The sequence below is a fragment of the Xyrauchen texanus genome, chromosome 20, assembly GCF_025860055.1.
Source record: "Xyrauchen texanus isolate HMW12.3.18 chromosome 20, RBS_HiC_50CHRs, whole genome shotgun sequence".
In the NCBI taxonomy this organism is placed as follows: domain Eukaryota; kingdom Metazoa; phylum Chordata; class Actinopteri; order Cypriniformes; family Catostomidae; genus Xyrauchen; species Xyrauchen texanus.
The window spans coordinates 42,307,870-42,325,420 of record NC_068295.1 but is presented as its reverse complement, the minus strand read 5'-3'; the positions used below and the strand labels follow the sequence as shown (position 1 = coordinate 42,325,420).

At 39.3% G+C, this 17,551-nt stretch overlaps 1 protein-coding gene across 1 annotated transcript in view; it reads right to left on the bottom strand.

Moving 5' to 3' along the window:
- LOC127660479 (brefeldin A-inhibited guanine nucleotide-exchange protein 3-like) overlaps positions 1-17,464 on the bottom strand; it is a 126,888-nt gene extending 109,424 nt beyond the window's left edge. Inside the window, exons 1-5 of the mRNA XM_052150749.1 lie at positions 16,952-17,464; positions 13,309-13,364; positions 10,089-10,166; positions 9,453-9,584; positions 8,411-8,479 (exon numbers count right to left, since the gene is read on the bottom strand). Of these exons, the coding sequence (XP_052006709.1) occupies positions 8,411-8,479; positions 9,453-9,584; positions 10,089-10,166; positions 13,309-13,364; positions 16,952-17,036 (420 nt within the window). The 5' untranslated portion in view covers positions 17,037-17,464. The remainder of the gene's footprint in view (positions 1-8,410; positions 8,480-9,452; positions 9,585-10,088; positions 10,167-13,308; positions 13,365-16,951) is intronic.
- Positions 17,465-17,551: the final 87 nt, after the last annotated feature.

Sequence of the window (17,551 nt, the reverse complement as noted above, 5' to 3'; positions counted from 1 at the left end):
ACCGAAATCCTCCGTCTCAAGAACGCCACTAGGACACGGAATACACGCAGCCTTGCTCAGCAACACAAAGATCCAGTGTGCAAGTATTATTTCACCTGAAATTCAAACGCGTTGAAGTGTGTAATTCCATTTGCTGGCTCTTAAGGGTTGATTGTTGTAATAAGTTGGCTATCCTTATAATAATCCATCTATTTTCCTTATTGTTTACTTTGCTTATTTTATGTTTATTCTATGTTAAATGTCTGTTTGTAAGTGTAGTGACATATCATAGTGCCTTGTATTAAAATCAATTATACGCTTGATTGTCTGTGGTTGTTGGTCATAAAACAAAGCCTCTTTAAAGTGCGATTTTAAGCTACGAGCTGATATTATCAAAGTAAGTTAAGGTGCTTTGATGAGTAAGCTTATAACTAAGAATAAACCTTCTGGAGAATTGATCAAGAGTATTTAGCAAAGTGGTTCGGTGGACGAACTGACTGGTTGCGGTAGCCTACGGGTCAATTCTATTGAGGGTTTATTAAAATTAATATAGCCTGTCTGTATATAATGTATATTCCTAATGAATTATAATTCGTTGTTTAATTATCTATATATTTGAAGCAGACTCTTGGACTATATAAGCCCTTTTTGGGGCGTTTTTGTATGTTTTGTATCTGGGTCAACCCGTATGATTAATCATTGATTACGATCATTAATATTAGTCATACATTCCCCAAACCTGACCTGGATACCTTACACAATGTAAATTTGCTGTCCCCTCAAAATAATTCAACACACAGCCATTAATGTCTAAACCGCTGGCAACAAAAGTGAGTACACCTCTAAGTGAAAATGTCCAAATTGGGCCCAAAGTGTCAATATTTTGTGTGGCCACCATTATTTTCCAGCACTGCTTTAACCCTCTTGGGCATGGAGTTCACCAGAGCTTCACAGGTTGCCACTGGAGTCCTCTTCCACTCCTCTATGATGACATCATGGAGCTGGTGGATGTTAGAGACCTTGTGCTCCTCCACCTTCCATTTTAGGATGCCCCACAGATGCTCAATAGGGTTTAGGTCTTGAGACATGCTTGGCCAGTCAATCACCTTCACCCTCAGCTTCTTTAGCAAGGCAGTGGTCATCTTGGAGGTGTGTTTGTGGTCATTATCATGCTGGAATACTGCCCTGCGGCCCAGTCTCCGAAGTGAGGGGATCATGCTCCGCTTCAGTATGTCACAGTACATGTTGGCATTCATGGATCCCTCAATGAACTGTAGCTCCCCAGCACTCATGCAGCCCCAGACCATGACACTCCCACCACCAAGCTTGACTGTAGGCAAGACACACTTGTCTTTGTACCCCTCACTTGGTTGCCGCCACACACGCTTGACACCATCTGAACTAAATAAAAGTTTATCTTGGTCTCATCAGACCACAGGACATGGCTCCAGTAATCCATGTCCTTAGTCTGCTTGTCTTCAGCAAACTGTTTGCGGGCTTTCTTGTGCATCATCTTTAGAAGAGGCTTCCTTCTGGAAGGAAGCCTCATGCAGACCAATTAGGCCATGCAGACCAATTTGATGCAGTCTGCGGCATATGGTATGAGCACTGACAGGCTGACCCCCGCCCCTTCAACCTCTGCAGCAATGCTGGCAGCACTCATTTGTCTATTTCCCAAAGACAACCTCTGGATATGACGCTGAGCACGTGCAATCAACTTCTTTGGTCGACCATAGCGAGGCCTGTTCTGAGTGGAACCTGTCCTGTTAAACCGCTGCATGATCTTGGCCACCGTGCTGCAGCTCAGTGTCAGGGTCTTGGCAATCTTCTTATAGCCTAGGCCATCTTTATGTAGAGCAACAATTCTTTTTTTCAGATCCTCAGAGAGTTCTTTGCCATGAGGTGCCATGTTGAACTTCCAGTGACCAGTATGAGGAGTGTGAGAGCGATGACACCAAATTTAATACACCTGTTCCCCATTCACACTGGAGACCTTGTAACACTAATGAGTCACATGACACCGGGGAGGGAAAATGGCTAATTGGGACCAATTTGGACATTTTCACTTAGGGGTGTACTCACTTTTGTTGCCAGCGGTTTAGACATTAATGGCTGTGTGTTGAGTTATTTTGAGGGGACAGCAAATTTACACTGTTATACAAGCTGTACACTCACTACTTTACATTGTAGCAAAGTGTCATTTCTTCAGTGTTGTCACATGAAAAGATATAATCAAATATTTACAAAAATGTGAGGGGTGTACTCACTTTTGTGAGATACTGTAAGTGCCTGTACTATGTAAAAAGTGCAGTGTAGCTGTCTAAATGTGACATTGTCTGATATACCACCGTGCTCGTGGGGAAATTAACATTTTACAGAAAAATACTATCTTACATATTCACGTGCTGCACAAAGGAATGGATCGGCTTATTTCAGCTATTGGTGCATTGCTGCTTGTGCCGACTGACAGGATGACAAAGAGGTCGTATGACGTCATTGCCATGGTATCCAGATACATTTCAGCAGATTTGCAGAAAAACTAGAAAGTATCGTCAAATCAACCTGCAACGCTTCAAAAAGTATTTTCTTCTCTGCAAACGATACCAAAGACAATAGCGAGAATGAAAATTAGTAAATCAAATGCAAGTAGAAAAAACCAGTGAGCCAACCAGCAGAAACCTGGACATAATTACAATGTTTAGAGAATTGTCGGGACACACCTCTTCAAAACGGGACATCTGGTCACCCTACTTAAACGCAATGAGAAAACAAACCCACAACGAGAAAACAATCCCTCATACAACATTTAATGCCAAGACCTTATGAATTAAAGACTTGTTGGTCAGATTTAAGACCTTTTTAAGGCCTCATTTTGCAGAAGAGAAAAATTAAGAACTTATTAAAACCCTGATATAAACATGCACTAGACAGACGTCGTGGACTGTTGTCATGTATCTCTCGCTGATGTGCAGTATGATACTGTATGTGTGTGTGCGCGTGTCTTGTTTCACCATGCGTTGGACTATGTATCTGCTTTTTTCAGCTCATTTCAGCATGGATTGCTTGTGAACCAGTCATAATGCAATTCAAGCTTTGCAAAGGAACTGTTATTTAAAGATGGGGCAGTTAAAAACACTATTGAACTGATCGCAAAACCGTGAGTAAACAGATTCATTCATGAATATTTTAAATGTCATTTCTGTTGTATAGTTTATGGATCATTAGTTTAGTACCATACTCAGCAAGGGTAAGGATACCTTATCCCTGCATTTGGAAGCACGAGTAGAGCTTGTTTGTCATTCTTCAAAAGAAACATGCCGCATCTGTCAAAGACGCCCAGCTTGTGTTGCTGTAATCACGGATGCAATCAGCCGAGAAAAATTATTGTTCATATATAGCTAAAGTTTACCAAATCATTAACATGGATGTGTAACAACAACCCCTAACCCTGAATATTATCTATATGGGGTGTAAATATTTGCACGAACAACAATTTGATTCAAAGTATTTACATAACAATTACGATGCATTGCGAAATCTGAAATTTTGTTGCTATTCAATTATTTCGGAATGCTTAATAATTACTTTGAAAAATATGCAGAAGAAAAAAAAAAAAGTGTCAAAGTTTTTATAGCACATTCTTAATTTAGACCGCACAGACATGCACAGACTTGAGCACTAGAGTCACAGATGGATTTAGGACCAAGGAGGTTTGGTTTATGTGTGATTGCACAAATAAACAGAAAACAATACTAATGTTACATGTATTATAGATCTGATATAAATAAAGGATAACAATGATAACATAATAACTCTAAAGGTAGGGCCATAGCAAGGAATTCAGGCCCCCTTTCATTTTAAAAATACAGTTAAAAATGTGTTGTTCCCCTCACCCCCCAGACCTGTGGGCCCCAAGAAAAATTACCACCTTTCCCCCCCATTAGCTATAGCCCTGTTTAAAGGCTCAAACTGTAGATCACAAAATGCATATAACATTGAGTAAGAGCACTGCAATTGGTTGTCTTCACTCAAACTTCTTGACCAAATATTCTGGTTTTAAATGACAGCTAAAATTTTCTAAATAACCCTGCTCCAGCATTAGCTTTCCATGTCAATGGGCCGGTTTAACCCTTAACTGATGGAGAATCTAAGATGGAATCTTCCGTTAAGCAAACAGAAGGACCGAGCACACAGAACACATGTGCTCGCTCTGCTGTGCTTGCTCATGGAAAAAGGTTCTAAGACCTGGCTGTAACCATAGCAACAAAATGACACTGTTGAGATGAGAGTGAGGAGTTAGAGGGGTGCTACTGTGCCATTTTAGGCACTGCTACAACACGATATTTGCCAGACTAGATAATAATTAAATGTAAAGTTATGCATATACGCATTTTCAAAGCCTGCATCTGTAACTAATGTTTCCAGGAGGAGGGAAACAAGTTACAACACACTGATTGTGGTATATCACGCTCTCACGTTCACACTGAAGATGCCTGTTAAAACCTAGAAGTCAATCGATACAAAACAATTCCCGGGTAATTCCGCCCACCTGGCAGGTAAATAAATACCAACGCCTGTGTCATTCCCGTCGTTTAAATAGGCTCTCGACTGTAGCAATGTCGAAGTGGGGCTGTGATGTGTTGTCCCTCATTTATCTCCTTCTGGAAACAGTAGTCATATGCATAAATGTACATTCCCATTCAATCTGTTGACACACTGTATTATGGGGCCTATTTTCATGCCCCATGAAGCCAGAAAAAAAACAAAAAACAAATGGGATAAGAATAAGTTCGGTTGATGAATAATTCCCCCAATACAAGGCAAGAAGTATAAGCACTTAGATCCCACCTGAAAGGACAGATTGAGGCACCAAGACTGCAGTGACATTCAAACAATAATGATGCACAAAAGTGTGTGGTGTATCTTTCAGCGACTTTTTTCTTCTTGTCCTCAAAGAGCATGAAAGGCCTCAAACACGTCACCAGAAAGGCCAGATGGGGAAATTAGGGCACTTATGTTAAGATGTCCTTCTGGCAAAGTAAGTAAGTAAGTAAAATTTATTTATATAGCACCTATCACAGATAAAATCACAAAGTGCTTTACATAGCAAGTTTAACAAAATAATAACAATTTAGACACATCATACAGAAATAAAATAAAACATAAAACATACAAACAACATAGCTCAGTCAACTGAAAGCTTGTCTAAAAAGTACTGTCTTTAGCTGTTTTTTTAAAAGAGTCAACGGAAACGGCCATGCGCAAACAATGAGGGCAGGGCATTCCACAGTTTAGGAGCTACTGCAAAAAATGAGCGCTCTCCCCTAGTTTTAAGGCGTGTTTTGGGGACCATCAGGAGGTTTTGACCTGAAGAACGAAGAGAGCGGCCGGAAGAATATGAGGTCAGCATGTCGGCGATATATTGTGGGGTCTGTCCATGTAGTGCTCTAAAAGTTAAGACTAAAATTTTAAACTCAATTCTATATTTTACTGGAAGCCAGTGAAGATTAAATAAGATGGGAGTAATGTGAGCCGTTCTGTTAGTTCGTGTAATTAGCCTGGCTGCAGCGTTTTGCACCAATTGAAGACGGTTCAGAGAACATTTGTTAAAACAGGTAAAAAGAGAATTACAATAATCAAGCCGTGAAGAGATAAAAGAGTGAATGATCAATTCCATGGTAGCTTTAGGTAAAATAGATCTCAGTTTAGAGATATTTCTCAAGTGAAAAAAACAATTTCTGACCAACTGTCTAGAATGACCATCCAGAGACATAGATTGGTCGAATAAAACACCCAGGTTTCTTAGACTCATCTGGAAGGACGAGTCCAAGGAACAGAGGTGTTGTTTAATTTGGGGTAATTTTTGTTCTGGAGCTATGATCAATGTTTCAGTCTTTTTTGTATTTAATTGTAAATAATTATTATATAACCAGGTCTTAATGCATGACAGGCATTCTAATAAATCGGTTAATTTACCTAATTCTGACTCATTAAAAGAGCAATACAGCTGAATATCATCAGCATAAAAGTGATAGTGAAATAATTCGTAATTTTCATAATGTGTCCTAAGGGGGCTAATATACAACAAAAACAAAATTGGACCTAAAATCGAACCCTAAGGAACTCCATATGAAAGCGGGGTCATGTCAGACAAGATGTTGTTTACGGACACACAAAATGATCTATCACTCAAGTATGAAGTGAACCATTTTAGAACAGACCCAGAAAAACCCAATTCATCACGTAGACGATTTATCAACACTCCATGATCCAATGTATCAAATGCCGAAGATAAGTCAAGTACAATTAGCACAGTGTATTGTCCAGAATCAGCAGCCATCAAAATGTCACTTGATACCTTTAGAAGAGCAGTCTCAGTAGAATGGAATTTGCGAAAACCTGACTGAAATACATCATAAACATTTTTTCCTTCTAGAAATGAAGTCAGCTGCCCCGCCACCACTTTCTCAAGAATTTTAGATAGAAAGGGCAATTTAGATATAGGCCTGTAGTTAGTCGGTTCAAAAGAATCCAAATTAGGTTTCTTTAATATGGGGCTGACAACTGCTTGTTTAAAATTGATAGGCACAGAACCAGATAAAAGGGAAAGGTTAATCAGTCTAACAACATACGGACCAACTAAATCAAACACTTTTAACAGCAACGAAGTCGGCAATACATCAAGCGGACTTGAAGATGGTTTAACTTTGCTTAATAAGCCCTTAATATCCTCTCCATTGACAGGTGAAAAAGTATCCCATGAGTATGAGGCAGCTAAACCACAGGATATGGACTCAAGGGATGGGTTTATAGTAGCTCTAATATCTCGCACCTTATTTACAAAAACCTGTAAAAACCTATTACAGTCAGACTTTGAGTGCACAGGCACTTGGGAAGCAGGAGGAGAGACAATCTTAGATATGGTATCAAACAGAACTTTAGGATTTTTCTTGTTCAGGGTTACAAGATTCGAAAAATAAACTGACCTTTATCAAAAGCATTAACCAGAAGTGCCACGACCATGCTGTCCATAGCGCTCACCAAACAGCTCACTGTTTGGAGAATGTGGTCGGCTGTAGCCTGGATTTCGCTGAATATGTCCTCATAGTTCTCAGATATTTTATCAAGAAGCTCACATAAACGCAATGCCTGATAGGTCTGCAAGAAGGTCACAGAGCTCAGTGATGGAGCCACGTGTACCTGGGCAGTTAAAACTCTGGAAATCTTCTGCTTTATGAAAAACAGCATGGACCAGAGGATAGAGTAGGCACACCCGCACTGCCCCTATTCTGAGCAGGGGCTAGGTGCACAGTAGGAGTAAACTTCATAAGCGGTGAGACTAACCCAGATATTTACTGAATTTTGGGTTTCTCATCTCAAACTATTAGCTGTGCAATCTTTTGACTTGATTTACAACCCTACCAACTTTTAATTTTACAGCAAAAATCTCCACAAACAGTGCTTAAAGGAAGGAGGTTGACCACTATGCTAACCACTACGAGTGTGAGGTGAAGAACAACAGGAATGATGCAGGCAACAGTAATTATATACATGGGTGGGCAGGAGTTTCCGGCACTGGCGTCTGTGACATGACTTCTTAAATATTTTGTTATCTAATAGAATGTCATTCATACATGAGTCCAAAGTGTCCAAATATTTTTTGGGACCACTGTATGACTGGACAAAGTTTTTCGATGCTGTCTGCTTCAGGCTCAGTATTTATGGCGTTGGCGATAGCTCCCTGCAGCTGCTCAAAAACACATGCTGTGGTAGAATAAGTGGACGCGTCTGGCACAAGCAGACCCATTTACACACGATGATGTGTTTTTATGAGCCGTTTATAGCCAACTAGGGGTAAGATAATGAAGTCAGACACACAAAGTAAGAAACACAATTTACACAGAAAGGCAGGAAAGTATGCAACACTGCTTGATAGTTTTATTTAATTAAATCTTTTATAAAAATTAGCATAGTTCATATCAGTGCTGGGAAAGCTAACATATTAGTTCCTTTCAGTCCTGGATAACTAATCTTTGAAACTGTAGCCAGACAATATTTAGCAGAGACGGTCAACTTCTATTAAAATTAATGGGGGAAATTGGAATGCCCAATGGTCAACATATGTAGAAAGGAAGCCCCTCCTTACGGGTAAAACAGCCAATCCCCTTTTAAATGCACAAATCACCTGTCAATCAACTCGGGAATGCACATACGCATTAGCTATTCAAGCCGGGAAAACTACACCATGCCCCAAACTGATGTAATAGCAACCAAACTGCCGCATTGACCTCATTAAAAGAACATTATCGTGTAGCGGTCTATACTAACAGATGCAATTTGACAGAGACTTTAATTATACAGTTGCCAGATTCACCTCAGGATAGCAATTTTCGATTTGCTGTCAGTCAAACATCAATAAAGCTTGTCTTACCTCAGCAATCCTCAAGATGTTGTGGCCATTGATCTCAAATGTAGAGGAGTAGGTGACACAAAGCAGAACCTATGACACAAAGAACTACAAAACATTGGATTTGTGCAAAACAATAAACACTTGGCAGCTATTTTCAGATGGGACTTGTGAATAATTTTTAGCCACTGTGAGGTGGATGGTGTGTTAAAAGCAGCACTCAATGCTGGTGTTGCTGCCTTGACGTGAATCAAGAATGCAGCTTCATGATTGCTGTAGGAAAGCGAAAAGTCACCGGAAGAATAATAGTGTGGATGATGAAAGTTTAAGAGATTTAATGCCCATAGCAATGAATATGCAATCTGTGTGGGAACTAGTTCTTTCAGTTAGTCAAACACCCACTTAGACTTTGAGAAATGTTTAATGTTACTTGAATTGGTGATATTTTAGCACATTTCCATGTATATAATGTGGAAGACTTTGTTTGGAAAATGTTAATAAAGCATTATATTGCTACATAATGTTTTCTTTTCTTCCCAAGATGGAAATAAATACATTTTGACAAGTAGTATAGTGTCAAATTTGAGCACTACAAACTACAAAAATTACGCAATTAATCACGATCAGAAATTTTTATCCACTGACAGCGACAATATTAACTTTCCCCACATTTTGTGGACAAAATTTTTTTTTACCGTTGGATTGCTGCTCTCCAAACAAACTCTTGGAAAGAATAAGTTATATAACTGTCATTGTCAGTCTACCCCTACAAACACCAACAGGGTGAACACACGTGTTTGTTGGTGTATGTTGGGGCAGTGTGAATTAGTCTTAAGGGGCTCAATAGTCTAAGGATCAAATGTACCAGTAATTCTGCAAATCCATTTCAAATACACTACACCTGAATTAATCAGGTCTACTAGAGGCAACACATTATTTTTGACACCAATGACTAACTTAAGCACAGACACAAAATCCATTAATGTAACAACTAAAAGTGATCTACGCCCACCTAAGTCATCTTGCCATATTATACACTCATATCTCATGCACTCATGACACAGACCTTCATGACCTCCACCTGCAGGTCTTCATGTAGGGTGGGCGTCACCCTGATGGCTTCCAGAATCTGACTCAAAAGCTGCTTTTCTGGAACCTCCATTTCCAAAGCAACAAAGCAATCCTCACAAAGGATCTTCTGTCAATGCCACAGGACAACAGAAAAACATTCAGAACAAGAACAACAAGGAAGATACCATCTCAAAGTGGTCAATAGCCTGAGAATAGAATTGACTAGTCCAGGTTTTCATTTGCTCAAGTTCTAAAACTTAAACCATAAAAGTCAACTGAATTTATATTTACAGTAACATTTATTTATTAACTAGATTTTTGCAAGTGTTTCTTGCCTGTGAAAAATTTGCAGCCACAATAATAGGGTGAGGGTGGTTGCCAGGGCATTGCTATGCAGTTGCTAGGTCATTGCTCAGTGGTTGATAAGATTTTCTAAGTGGTTGTGCTAGCATGCTGCTAGGACATTACTATGTGATTGCAGGGGTGTTCTGGGTCATTGCTAGAAAGTTGCAGGGATGTTTTGAGTAGTTGTTAGTTCATTTCCATGTGGTTTCTAGGGGATTGCTAGGTTATCTGTATATGTGTCAGTAAAATGTAAAATTTTTAAATCAGTGTAAATTTATGAGCACACCTGCATTCCAGTGAGGGCAGTCTGGGACAGTTTAGTGTTCTTAGACTCCAGTGCCAGTTGCAGAGGAAACAGACACTTCTGTCTGCAAAAAGAAAACAAAAAAACAAAAACACTGTAAACGGTTACACAAATGCACCCGAGAGCATAAAATATACAACTTATGAATACTTTGGAACTTTGAATTGCAGCTACCTCCGTATAATGAACCACTTGTGTTTCAAAGTGTCTGCTAAATGATTTAAAGGGGTCATGACATGCCTTTTTAAAAATATTTTAACATGTTCCTTGAGGTTCACTCATAATATTAGTGAATATTACTAGTCGTATATATTTGTAAAACATGAGCATTTTCCACCCTCACTCTGATCCTCTGTCAGAAGCACAGTTTTTGTGCTGCTTCTCCTTTAAGACTTGACAGTAAATATATACTCTTATGATGCTGCTCTTGACTGACTGCTCTCTCTATTTGCCATCTCACTGCTCACCGCTGCTGGGTGGGCTATGGACATGATAAAGTAAATAAGCCGTTGATGTGTTCTTGTGGAAGCAGTCAGATGCAAATGTCTACCATGGTGTGAAGGGCTGGGTATAGTTAAAAAACGTTGATATCGATAATGATATTTTGACTTCGATACCAGTTCCTAAATGATACTTTTTTTGGATACCAATTTTCTGAAATCCATTTTAACAAGATTACAAACATTACCTAAAAAAAAAACATTTTTTTTACAGACTCAAAGACTCCGAGCCTTCCGGTCTCCTCATGCCAAGATCGGTAGGGTCAGAGGCTATAACATTAATGTGAAGAGGGGAAAAAAAATTTAAATAAATAAAATAAAGCTAAACTGTTAATTCAGCCAACCGTAAGGATAAGTAGGTTTAATAAGATAACTAGTTCAATGGGAGTTAAACTTTATCAGTTACTGTCAACCTTAAAAGCATTTTTAGTATCGATTTAACAATATATAGCCATACATCCAAACAATATCTAACTTTACATAGGTCCCAGTTTATAGGACTATGTCACCACGCATAGAAACTTTAATTTAACAAGTACACAAGCATGTACCACTACAAGTTAGCCGATTTTGTTTGTTGGTTTGTTTGCTAAATATTAACCTTACCTGTCGGAGTCCCAGTCATAGCGCCTCTGCATTCATCAGTAGTTTTGGATGAGGACTCGTGTAGTGGGCATGTTGAAGGAAGCTCTGTGGCAGGAGGACGCGGAGAGGATGACTACACCAGCTTGGTCTTCTTGCAGTCGAAGATGGAGCAACTTTCTGCTCTTAAGTTTATTCCGTGCACTGTCAAACGCTTCATCAGATTTGTCGTTTTGCCAGTCTTGGTAGCAAATATCTTGTCGCTAATACTGCATTGCGCTGTTGGCAACGAGCCTGGTGCCTTTTGATCTTTTCCACATCTTTTACATCTATTGGGGTTGGGACGCATACACACTACAGCCTCACATGTGAGCCGCGTCTCTGGGTGTAACCAGCGTAAACTAATGTTTTTCCTCGATATCTAAACACAGCCGATCACCGGCACTTTTACATTTGGGCACATCTAGCATGCTACATGCTTATCACTGACTTTGACGAGATTAACCCCTTAAGTATCGAAATTTGGTACCGAACGACAAGACATTTATCGATACTCGATTGCTTAGAGGCAATTCGGTCAGTGCCTAAAATATATCAAACTCGATACCCAGCCCTAACAGTGTGACATCACAATGTGGAGGAAGTAGAGAACGAGTCATTTTGACAGCTTGTCAGTGAGGAGAAAGTTGAGTTGAAACCCTGTTTCCACCTGGTATGGTGATGTGTTTCGGGTGATACGATCACATGTGGTTGGGTGAGACACATGGCTGTTTACACCTGTTCAGATTTGGAGAGAACGGTCTCTGTTTCATGACAACATACATCAATCACTATGTCAGTGTGTTACTGGATGCTATTAAAGCATACAAACAAGTCAGAAAAGACAAAGAAAACATGAATAAACGGTGCACGGTTTCTCCCAGATGTGGTTGAAATTTAATCCAAGCACAAATGCAACATGTCAAGCAGAATTATCCATTATTTTAGTGTATTACCTGAATTAAAGGAGCTTCAGGTGTTCGTGCTTGTCATCAGTGTTGAGATCTGTGAAGCTCTTATGATTGTGTGTGTATCTGCTTTTTTTCATTTTACGATGGCATAAGCTCGTAAACGGACAAGGTTTAAACACTTGTTTTAACACAGCAGTTGATTCACAGGGCGAGGGTGATCCGGTGCTTCACTCTTGCCGGGACACATACATGAATTAGCATTTACACCTCAACTGTGTTGGACACATGCGTTTTTGACCACATTCATATGTGGTTTCTGTCATCCGATCACAAACTGGTTTAGACCTGTATTTAGAACTGTCCACATGTCGGCATGATTGGCTCACCCGAAATGCATCTTAATACCAGGTGTAAACAGGGCCTTATTTGTCAAAAGATTATGGAAAATTGTATTCCTTATGCCATGACACCTTTAAAGTAAATGTGGATCCTACGCCAACCCATTTCAAAGGTCTATCCATGAAATGCTACACGTGACTGATTAAAAGGTGCAGTAGGTGAAATTTTTTTAATGGAAAGGCATGTAAAAATTTACCTTACACTTTGAAAGATATTAATGAAATAAATGCTGTGAGTTACCACACCAGTCTCTGTGACAGCACTAGACCATGTAAAAAGCAAACAAAAATTTGTCTGCAGGCCACGGTCTCTGGCACTTTCTGTCTGTTGACAGTATTGTATTTGCAGTGAATTATTGAGACTTAATGGCATTTTTATGCCATGTTGATAATAAAAGTGGTCAGTTGAAGGCGCTATTTTACTGCTGTTGGTTTTGACAACTGCTTCTGCTCGTTGTCGGCCTCAATAAAGCTCATTTGGTTTCTTTACAATCCGGGAATTTGGAAGAAAGTGGCATTGCTAATTCAATGGCTAAGTATCAGTCGAGGAATTAGAATGGCTAAAATTACTTACAGAAAAAAATACTGTACTTTGTGCATTGTCACAGAGTGTGTCCCAACTGTGGGTTTATAAATAAGGAATGCTTTTGCAACTGTAAAACTTACTGAATGTGCTTGTTTCACATTATGTCTCTATGGATCATGAAGATATTGTGAGAAAGTATGCCAGTGAAATACAAATAGACACATATTGTAAATGTAATTAAAACACCTGCCTGAGTTTAGATGGTTTGATTTTAACTGATCCATTTTGAGCCCCAAGAGTTTCTGTACAACAAAGAAGAAAAAAAAAAAAAAAAATACACCACATAATAGCCACATTAGAAAACAGAGATACAATGAACAGATTCAAAGTACAAACAAATTAAAGGTGCACTCAGTAGTTTTTTTCCTCATTAAAAAGCTTTTCTTTGGTCCTGGGTAGCTTAGCAAACAAAGCACCCCTGCAGTCATGAGTTTGAATCCAGGGTGTGCTGAGTGACTCCAGACAGGTTTCCAAAGCAACCAATTGGCCCGATTGCTAGAGAGTGTAAAGTTATGTGGGTTACCTTTCTCGTGGTCGCTATAATGTGTGGTTCTCACTGCGTGGGGAGTTGTGCGTGGATGCTGTGGTAAATAGCGTGAAACTCCACACGTGCTACGTCTCTGCGGTAACGTGCCAAGCAAGCCATGTGATAAGATGTGCAGCCTGACTCTCTCAGAAGCAGAGGTAACTGAAATTCGTCCTCTGCCACCCAGATCGAGGCGAGTTACTATGCCACAAAGAGGAATCAGAGTGCACAGGGAAGTGGGCATGCCAAATTGGTGAGAAAAAGGGGATAAAATCCACACAAACCCAAAAAATAAAAGATAAAAACAAATTTCCTAAAGAAATTGTTATTTTGAAACACACACACACACACACACACACACACACACACACACACACACACACACACACACACACACACACACACACACACACACACACACACACACACACACACACACACACACACACATCATGAGCAGTCACATGGAAATGAATACACCAGTCATATCAGTAACCATATAAAAGCTATTTTATTCTACATGGAGAGGGTCCACACATGGGGGCTGCCATGTTAGAATCACATGACCAGCTGAATACTACCACTAGGTGTCAGTGTAAGTCCTAGATGACACAAGCAAAATTACTGAGTACACCTTTCACATCCAGTAAACAATGTTCACAACTTTGAGAAACTCATGCCTACATTCTTCATAGGATATATTCTGGATGATTCACAGTCTTTGAAACAAACCCATTTCAATAGAGTGAGGCTGGTAAATACTTTCATCTGAACAATATTGATCCTGTGAAACAGTACAGCAGTTACACAGGACATCCGTTTGGAACCCCTCATCTGTTTACACAGCATGACAGCCAACATAAATCTCAATAAAACAAGCCTAGTAAATCTGTAACTATAAATAAATTACATAATACCTATATGTATACACTAGCGGCAAAAGATTTGGAATAATGTACAGATTTTCTTATGGAAAGAAATTGGTACTTTTATTCACCAAAGTGGCATTCGACCGATCACAATGTATAGTCAGGACATTAATAACGTGAAAAATTACTATATCAATTTGAAAAAAAAAAATACAAAATTCAGAACTTCTTAAACTACTTCAAAGATTTCTCGTCAAAAAATCCTCCAGGTGCAGCAATGACAGCTTTGCAGATCCTTGTTATTCTAGCTGTCAGTTTGTCCAGATACTCAGGAGACATTTCACCCCACACTTCCTTTAGCACTTCCATAGATGTGACCGTCTTGTCGGGCACTTCTCACACACCTTACAGTCTAGCTGATCTCACAAAAGCTCAATGGGGTTAAGATCCATAACACTCTTTTCCAAGTCCAATGTCTGTGTTTCTTGGCCCACGCTAACCTTTTCTTTTTGTTTTTCTGTTTCAAAAGTGGCTTATTCTTTGCAATCCTTCCCATAAGGCCTGCACCCCGGAGTCTTCTCTTTACTGTTGTACATGAAACTGGTGTTGAGCGGGTAGAATTCAATGAAGCTGTCATATGAACATGTGAGGGGTCTACATGTGAGGGGTCTATTTCTCAAACTAGAGACTCTGATGTACTTATCCTCTTGTTTAGTTTTACATCTGGTCTTCCACATCTCTTTCTGTCCTTGTTAGAGCCAGTTGCCCTTTGTCTTTGAAGACTGTGGTGTACACTTTTGTATGAAACCTGCATTTCTTTTGGCAATTTCAAGCATTGTATCACCTTCATTCCTCAAAACAATGATTGACTGACAAGTTTCTAGAGAAAGCAGTTTCTTTTTTGCCATTTTTGACCTTACGACACACCAGTCTATTGCATACTGTGGTAACTCAAAAACAAACACAAAGACAATGTTAAGATTAATTTAAAGGTTCTATATGCAAGATTGACAACAAGAGTTTGAAAGGGGTACCGCAGTCCAGATTCAAAATATTAGAGAGTTGTCTGCCCCGCTTCAGACTCTAAGCTCATGCGGGTTGCCAGAATGTTGACATGCAAATTAGCCAACTCAGCATCAGTTTTAAAGGATTTCTGGCCTTTATGCTGTTGTCATATTCTAAAGGCATCTCTAATATTTATCCTTGTTTTGCTACGCCTCTGGTCATGGTGGTTTTTAGATGGATGGCGAGGCTTTTTAGGTCAGGTTGAATCTGTTATCTCTGATCCAGTTTGTTTGCTGGCTTCCATGGCTGCAGCACACAGTGTTGCTTGCCTGGAAAGTTGTTCAAATCTGGCAACCTGGCGGTGTCGAAATGCTATTGGTGAGTGGCCGGGATCACACAGGCCAAAACATAAACATAAATTCTGGCCTGGAATGGAAACTTCAAAGTAGAATATACTGGCTATAGCATTGTTATCGGAGAAGCCAGTATTTCAACTTAAAATGTTTCCTAATTCTCTAATGACATATTATGGTAATTTTATGATTTAGTAAAGCCAAAAATATTACATGTAGCACATTTAATTTCACTTTTTGATTCTAGAAAATCAATTGCCATTATATCAAACATTTGCTGTTAGCAGTGTTTGATATAATGGCAATTGATTTTCTAGAATCAAATGATCAATCTAGCATGATGTCTGCTGTCTAGATTTGATCAAAAAGGACTTTTTTGAAATAGTGATGGTGCTGTTTTTAAACATCAGTAATGTGCTGACTATACTTTGTGATCAGTTGAATGCCACTTTGGTGAAAAAAGTATAAATTTTCTTCCAAAACAGCTAAATCTGTACATTATTCCAAACTTTTGGCCACCAGTGTATATATGCATACATAAACGGCCTTTATCATCCAGAAAGTAAACAGGTTAGGTATAGAGAACTACCATCCCTTTATTATTAGCAAAAAAATTCAAGAATGCATCCTTGTCCAGATGGTAATATCATATTGCTGAAATATTACCATATGGTATCAGACCTACTGTTCTACAACAGTGCATGTCCAAAGAAGTAAAATAAACATATGTGTTGGTAGTTTTTTGTTAATGTAGCGTTTATTTTGAAAATACAGAGACCAACCCATTTACTAATGTACAGCTTAAATAAAAGGTTACACTAAACATACTCTACTGCATGCAAGCATTACGATCTCTAATTTCATTCTTAATGTTGTTCTGCTATTTAATGTAGCATACAATGTTAACTGCACTAAATAAACATCCGTGAGAGGCGGGAATACGTGCTCTGACTGTATAGTGCTGTTGTTCTTTGAAGACATTATGAATGTTTGGCTCAATATACTGAACTCATGTCTATGTCCCTGACTGTATACGCATTTCGTTCATTCCTAACAGATGGACAGGTGCATCTTACCGCAGGCGACACTGCACGCGTCCCGAATTGCTTTGTGTTTGTTGCCAGATGCCTCCTTCTGAAGCTTTCGTAAAATCTCCTCCATTGCGTTGAAGATAACTTAAAGAAATTAAATAAAAGATGGTTTCAGGCCTCGTGCCTCAGGCTCAGCATCTCCACATTAAAGATGATTCACTAAAACGCAAGTTTGGCTACGTCACACTGCGCGTCAGTTATTTTTAGAAGCGTGGAGGACACGTTTAGTATCATTGCAAATATAAATATTTTTTCCAGCGAAATAAAGTTAACATTCAGGGTCTAGTGGGTTTACATGAAATTCTAGTGATTTGAAAGGTGGGTGCGCACCCACTGAACAAGCCACTTCCCGTCCGCGAAATAATTTACGAACCTTAGCATGGCGAAGGATTTGTACTTAATATTCATAAGCCACGCCTTCGCAGTTGCAAGGTAAAGATACAACGTCAGCATTAGGTAATTCATATTTACGAGATTTGTCTGTGCTATTGGACGGCTACCGAGCAACAGTTGCGAGAGATCGTTAAAATTATTGTGGTGGGCTTTCGCTATAGTAGGATAAAGATGATATTTCCGTCGTTTTGC